Source organism: Micropterus dolomieu, linkage group LG19 (genome assembly GCF_021292245.1).
Source record: "Micropterus dolomieu isolate WLL.071019.BEF.003 ecotype Adirondacks linkage group LG19, ASM2129224v1, whole genome shotgun sequence".
Classification (NCBI taxonomy): domain Eukaryota; kingdom Metazoa; phylum Chordata; class Actinopteri; order Centrarchiformes; family Centrarchidae; genus Micropterus; species Micropterus dolomieu.
Window position 1 is genome coordinate 31,507,535 of NC_060168.1, and position 7,523 is coordinate 31,515,057.

General features: G+C 40.7%; 1 protein-coding gene across 1 annotated transcript in view; it reads right to left on the reverse strand.

Moving 5' to 3' along the window:
- Positions 1-455: 455 nt before the first annotated feature.
- shtn3 (shootin 3) overlaps positions 456-7,523 on the reverse strand; it is a 35,200-nt gene continuing 28,132 nt past the window's right edge. The window contains exons 10-17 of the mRNA XM_046031199.1: positions 7,341-7,518; positions 6,683-6,753; positions 5,461-5,564; positions 4,398-4,412; positions 3,912-3,974; positions 3,189-3,318; positions 825-1,128; positions 456-611 (exon numbers count right to left, since the gene is read on the reverse strand). Coding sequence (XP_045887155.1) covers positions 476-611; positions 825-1,128; positions 3,189-3,318; positions 3,912-3,974; positions 4,398-4,412; positions 5,461-5,564; positions 6,683-6,753; positions 7,341-7,518 — 1,001 coding nt within the window. The 3' untranslated portion in view covers positions 456-475. The remainder of the gene's footprint in view (positions 612-824; positions 1,129-3,188; positions 3,319-3,911; positions 3,975-4,397; positions 4,413-5,460; positions 5,565-6,682; positions 6,754-7,340; positions 7,519-7,523) is intronic.

Consider the following 7,523-nt stretch of genomic DNA (forward strand, 5'->3'; position numbering starts at 1 on the left):
TTTGTTTGAGGGGGCTTCTACAATGGCTGGACAGATTAGGGTGTGTTCACACCAAGCATGTTCTGAACAGTTTATCTGCAGCATGTCCAACCTCAGTTACTTTTGTGAGAACAATGACATCCTTCAGCTTTCTCGACATGTGAAAAATCTACAGGAAATGGAATAAAAAATGCTCAGACCAAAAATCTGTTCAATAAATGAGCTACGTTAGTCATGTGACTTTTCTTGTTTTTTGTTTTTTTGTCAGACTCCGGTTAGTTTTTAAACGGTTAATGTAAATCTGAAAAACACAACAAATATAAAATTACAATAAAGTTTTCCATTCTGGTTCTGACCCAATAAACAAAAGGCAAATGTGTGATCGCACCCTAAACCTTCTGATGTGAGAGTAATTATCGATGACATCACTCTCACATCAGCCAATAAATGCATGGATCAGATTACAGAAACAAGCCCGGGATCCTCAGAGGCCATCCTAGCACTCAGCATCGGTGCTGCCGTTGACCGGGCCGGCGCAGGCAGCGGCGTCTGTGTCCTCACCAGGTTCGGCGTGTTCGACTCCGTTTGACTCGACATACTTCTCCGTCGCAGTTTGATCGTCCTCCCCGACACTGTGGAGCAGGAACAAAAAGATGGTAAAGGTCAGAGGTTCACAACAACTGAGTTTTGATACCAAATTGTTTGTAGCTATGAGCAAAGTACTGTTTATCATTAGTTCATTAAAAAAGGAGTGATCAATAGATAGTGAAAGTGATCATTAGTTGCATCCCTAGACTTGAGTCAGCTTAGCCCCCCTGATGCTGTTTATGTTGCAGATGCTCCACCTGTTGGTGCAGCCGTTGCCGACCGGAGACTCTGCTGTTTCTTTCTCAGACAGAGAGCTGCAGGACCTCCTCTCCTGCCAGGAGCCCACTCTGGGCTCTTTGCCTGTGTCCGAGCTCTTCCTCCTGGCCACGACGGGCCCCGGTCCTGACCCCCGTCTCTCTGAGCTAACCCTGGGACCCGCAGAGTCGGAGGGTGTGCTCAGCCCCCCCGGCCCCTCTGGATCCTTGCCCGAGTCGCTGCTGGTGCGCCTCCCATTCAGGCTGTCTGAGGAGGAGACGTGGCTCATCTGGCCCTCTCGCTCATCTGGTGAGGAAAAAGAAAATAAATCATAAATGATATTTCTCCTCTTTTTGTTTATTGTTTTTTTCAGAAAAACCTGTTTGTAGGTGTCAAACATGACAGCTGCAGAACAGTAACTTAACTCATCTGTCATATCTGTGAGGTTTTCGGTGAAACTGACGGCAACAGCCTCAACTAATAAACAACACAGGCAACGATTGATAAAGAGCAAACCACAAAGATCAACTCAAAGTAACTTTTACTTAGACTTTATTCAAATCAAACCATGTCACTAAGCTTTCTGACTTCAAGGGTCAACTCCTAGACTGTGAATAGTTCACTAAAGTGTCATGTCCAATGAATAACTGGCAACTAATCAGAGAACTTTGTACAGCCTCATTTCCCATTAGGAAGAATGGGACATGGCAAAAACTGGTGCTCAAATGTTGCTTGGATCACCGTAACAACTTGCAATGAGGGGCTACAACCGAGTGTGATATGTCATTTTGTTCCAGTGATAGAGAAAAGTTGATTTATACGTGCACCTTTCCTAGATTAAGTACTGTGTTGTGCTTCCTGTGTGGACTTAATGTTGATCTTTCCAGTCCAGCACATGTTCAACCTTATTGGAAGTGTATTCAGCAGTAGTGCAACCTATATTGGGAAAATCTAGCTCCTCAACACGTAAATATTTGCTGAGACGCTTCACTGCACTTTGGCTTCTAATGGATTTGTTGTGTTTTAGCCCGTTAAAGAGTGACGAGGGGTCAGGAGGAGGACAGGAAGCACTCCTAATGTAACGTGCTACATTTGCTCTATTTTAGGTCATTCAGTTTACAATGTTCCTCGTTGTGTTATTGTGTTTTCCTCACCTTGTTTTCTTCTTCTTTTGAATATTTTGCTTTACGAATAGAGTTTACAACATCCATCTTCCAAATCTTCCATGCCCCCCTTCCTCCTCCCACTCTAACTGCATTTGCTGATACAATCAGAAAACCAGTTTGACTCTTCTTTACTTCAATGATTTGAAAGGAAAGAAAATAAAAGCAAATGTTTTTGAGCTCTAACCAGCAATCAAGAAGGTGTGATTAATTCTGCCAGATGAGGCCAATCAATCATGGAAAAGCAGATAACTCCATACCAGCAATAATCTGACCTCGTTACAAAATGTGTGTTCATTGTGTGGTGCAGTGCCCCCTCTTCTGGACACACCCAGACATAGCAGCTCAGACTGGTTCTCCCTCAACAGCATGAAATCGTTCTGAGATGGATTCCCTGACCTCTGCTACGTTAACACCGCTTGTTCTAAAAATTGACTGACGCAGCAACGGGATAATTAGCAGCTCAACCTCATCTGAACGTGCAGACACAGAGCTCAGTGCGCTGGCTTCATCTCTGGGTTCACTTCTTCACACAGGCAGCTTTCAGTTTGCTTTATACCATCTTTACCCTCTTTATCATTGTTGAATGTTTTCTTCTGCAAAGCTGTTCAGGACATATTTTCTTAACAAACTTGTAAAAGGTTCTATTAAAAGTGTATTTAAGGTCATAAATGGGTTTAATGGTTTGACGTGTTTTCCACAAAAAAAGTTCAACTTAATGCTCAGCTGAGCAGTGGTGCAAAGCAGCTAAGTACATTTACTCAAGTACAGTACTTCAGTGCAATTTTGAGATACTTGTACTATAAAATTTGTTGTAATTCAACATACTACAAAATTGAAGTATTGTGTACATATTTATACATCAGGAATAGTGATCTTATAACATGACACTGACTTTTACTTTTGATACTTTAAAGTATATTTTGTTGCAAATACTTTCATACTTTTACTTAAGTAACATTTTAAATGTCAGACCTTTGACCCAAGACACACTGTATATTATATAAAAAGTTTAACATAACGAATAAAGTTTACATATACAAGTCCTAAGTCCTTGCAAGATAAGTCAGTAACAACAAACAATGCAAACTTTGCAGAGAGGAAAATTGGTGATACAGCAGTTAGGGAAAAAATCCCTTGTTTGAGTTTCCCTGAAAAGTACACAAGAAATCAACACTGCTCAGCATCCTCAGGTGTGTTTACCTCCGGAGCCAGCTTCTCCCGCCTTGTTGCGTCGACGTCTCAGGATGACCTCCAGCTCGCTGTCCTTCTTCCCAGGTGGTGACGGCCCCGACTCCTGAGACCCTCGGCTGGGACTCCGCTTCACCGTCTCCTGGAGGCAAAAACAACCATCACTGCAGCTTATTATACACCACGTAAGTGAACACGTTCAAATCTAGAACATCTTACACACATATTGACATATTGTATCAATGAAATCAATACGTTTTGCTCCGTTTAATCTAATTTCTATATGTCCGTTTCATCAAAAAGATTTTTACTTACAGATTTTAAAATCTGCATTTTAAGTGTTTCTCGATTGATAATACAAAATTAAATTAAAACAAATAGGTTTATATGTATGCCATGTCTACCAACATCACTGATTAATTAACTACCACTAACTAACTTGAGTTACAACAACCACAACCTTTTTTCTGCACAACCAGCAAATATATTATATATAACCAAAATAAAATGGTTTCTGTTCTTGACCCGTTTTGATTAAAATCATGATCTCTGAAAGGTAACAGTGTAGAGTTTACTGTCTGAAAGTGTGCTTTATATCTAGTCCTGTAGTCGCAGAGATGTTGGAATCTTAAAACTGTTTACCGTAAAATTGTGACATGCGACATAGAGTTTGTCAAGATTGAGTAAGCAGCTGTTTTCACAGTCAAACCATAACTGGTAAAAAGCCATTTTTACCAGGATGCCTTTCAGTTCCTCCATGGCGCTCTCCTGCGGTTTCTCCTCACAGATTGGAGGTGGCTGGGGAAAAAAATCACACAAATATTCCTTTCTGATTTTTTTCTTGAAAGCCAAGAGTGCATGAGAGCATGGCACAAGTGCTGCATTTCATAAACACCGAAAAATTGGAATTTCTGGAGACTCACTTTGTCTTGCTGACTGAATTGAGTGAAACCCTGCTATACTGGTGTTGCAAGGCTTCATAATTAGTAAGCTTCTGGTAGGAGAAGAACAATAACCCAACAAGCACACAGTGCCCAGTCCATGAAGTGATTTGAAATGGAAGTACAAGTGAAGTGTGTTTAACTGATTAAAACTAGAGTCGGTAGAGTGTGTGTGTGTGTTGGGTTATAGTGAGGTCAGAGGGAGGCAAACGTCTTTTTCTCCCCATAGAGCGACAGCAACTTCACATCACAAGATTGATGCAAACATCAATATACTCACTTTTACTGCTACTCTCTGTGGCATCACAAAGGAGGAACGTGGAGAGGAAAGAGAAAAGAGCAATCAGCCAGAGTGCATTCAGACTACATCAAACATGGAGCCAAAGGAGCTGAAAGTGTTTACTGACGTTGATGAAAAGAGGAGAAGAATTTCAGTAAAACATGGTTTCCTTCCACAGTGATCAAGCAGGAATATTGTTTCACCTGCTTTGATGTTCGTTTGAAGTGAAGATTGATTTGATGATCATTATAAGGTCACAGGAATATTTTAGTTCTTCTGCTGTCAGTGAGCTGTGACCTTTGACCCTTGACTTCCTTACTATTGTTGGATACAGTGTCAAAATGAATGAGGACTTTAGGGCGAAGGGACTTAATTTGAAAATGTTTGTGGGCAAAAAAAAAAAATTGCGATTTTTTCATTGAATCGCAAGTAAAAACTTTTATTACTTTGCATCAGTCAAATGTACGTATGTCAGTCAAATGTACGTATGTCAGTCATACAGCCTGCTTTTGAGGCCCGTACTCATCCTTGAGAGTTTTTAAAAACCTGAATTTGTGGGTTTAACAGAAACACATACCAAAATCAAACATTTTTCACAATTGCATATTAAAAATTGATGACAGCTGAAAAATGAACTTGTCGATGCTCTCTGGTAGACAAAATATCTAGCTGTGGCACAGCCAATGAACGGGAAAGTTCATTCTTGAGCTTGGGATCAGTATGTGTGACAAAATAATAATTACTCAAAGTTCACTTACTGTGGACTGCATTGTCTTATTTATCACTGGCTGACAAACATGCAGACGCTTAAACAGTATATCTGCGATAAGACAAGATGATATTGTAAGAAGTGCCCAGCCGATTCAGTGCTTTGGGATGCAAAGTTTAGATCAATCTTTCTTTTTTAAATTCAGGAAACCTTTTAGATTAGTTTCAAACTTGAGATGATCAGAAAATACCTAAATATAAAATACTGATCATTAAAAAAACATGTAGCAAAGGAAAGTCACACAAACGGCAAATATCCTTTATAAATGTCTCCGTCTGCCCGTCTCGTCCTCACCTTAGTCTCCTGACTCTTGACAGGTCGCAGGACGACGCCATGTTTGATCCTTTCCATCATTTCATTGACTGCTTTCACCTTCACGTCGTCCACACCCTCAGCAGCTACAGAGAGAGAGAGAAAACATGAAGTGCAAACACAGTAAGAATTCCAAGTTCCTTCATATGTTTAGGTGATATGACAGTGCTTACTATGAGATAATAGAGATTTGTTTACCAGGAGAGATTTTGCTATCTAACAGAGGTTGCTATAAGTTGCTTTAAGAAGCTCTGGTTATTTTAGGCCATTGTAGTCCAGCAGTTAGCAAATCAGAAGCAGGCCTGTTTCGCCAAGTACTTTTAATCAATGTGATGAAGTATCTTGAATCTTTTCAGGTATTTATTTACAGGATTAACAAAAAAAACCCAACATTCCCATCTGGTTATTTCATCTACTAACCATTTTAATTTCTGTAAAATATCACAATATGTATCACTATCATAATTATATACCATCATTTTATTTGATCCATACCGGTCACTGCTATCTAACAAACTATAGACAGATATCAGCACATGAATGCAAAATCTGTAGGCAAGGGACAAGATTTTGGTATCGGAAGTGTTCGGGTTTCCGTTGTAATCCGAGGAGTATTGACCAATCACGTTTGAGTGAGCATTGGCTGCAAGGGTGGTGATGGTGCAGTGAATAAGACACATATCTTTGGTGTGAGAGACACAGGTTCAATTCCCCACTGTAACACATCCACCAATGTGTCCCTGAGCAAGACACTTAACCCCTTGTTGCTCCAGAGGCGTAAGACCTCTGACATATACAGCAATTGTAAGTCGCTTTGGATAAAAGTGTCAGCAAAATGAGTAAATGTGATGCAGCTAAATGGTCTCTGCGTGGAACAAAAGAGACGAAACACATCTGATATTTAGCTTCTTGGAACCCTAACGATTAGCTTTTCATTTATTTATTTTTTATTTATCTGCATTCAAATTGTCATCAGACAATAGCTGATGGCTTCTGAGATTGCTGTTCAGACTGGATACAATTAGCGCCGGACAGAAGAGGAAGTCTTGACCCGGATATCTGGATAATATCAGATCCTGTCCAATGGCTTCACCAAAGGCCCGAATCATTGGCTGTTTTCCCAAGAAGCTAAATTTACAATAGTTAAAGGGTACTGTACTACATGTGACAACATATAAATATAAAAAGGTGTGGTAAAACTCACCTGGAGGCTGCTCTGCCTTCACAGACGCTTTAGAGCCTTTTGAAGATTTCCTCATGATGGCTATCAGAGAGCTGAGAGATCAAGAGACAGAAACATAAATGGTCTGAAACATTTTTCATTTCAATTGTCCCTTCAGTGCATTAATGCTGCTTTCAAGCTACTGTACATCACTTCCTTTATTACAGAGTAGGTGCTCTTCTGTGTCTCTCAAAGCACTTTGCTAATCTGATTATCAGAAGGTGCCTTTATTTTTCACTCTTGTCGGTTTGTCATCTGTTTCACTATCAATCAATCAACATTGTTGTAAGTTTTGAGGACACTATACAGTGGATTTGTTTCACACTCAGAATTCAGACACTCAAATAAAATATCCCGCACATACATACTGTATATAGTAACTGATTTCAGACACAGGGTAGGATTACTTGATTAAACTGCATCCTGAAACTCTACACAAGGCTCGCATAAATTATCCACTAAATTCACGTTTTGTCACACAACCTCCGCTTTTTAATTCACTTTCTAAAAACTGAAACCAGTTTCAGTTTTCCCAGTGTTGTAGCTGATTTAATTTTGTACAGGACATGTAACCACAGAAACGTCTGTAGATTGCAGTGCGTTATGGAACATGTGCTGGGTTTGCTGTCGCCATCCTCACCTGAGGGGGTTGCATCTCGAGGGGGGAGGTGGAGGAGGCGGAGGAGGGGGGGGAGGAGGGGGAGGAGGAGGCTGCGGGGGAGGGGCGGGAGGTGGGGCAACCCCAGGTTCGGGTGGAGGGGGTCCCGTTCTGGTCGTCATGGCATTGTTTTTCTGGGTCTCCTCCTGGAGCTTGTGGACTGTA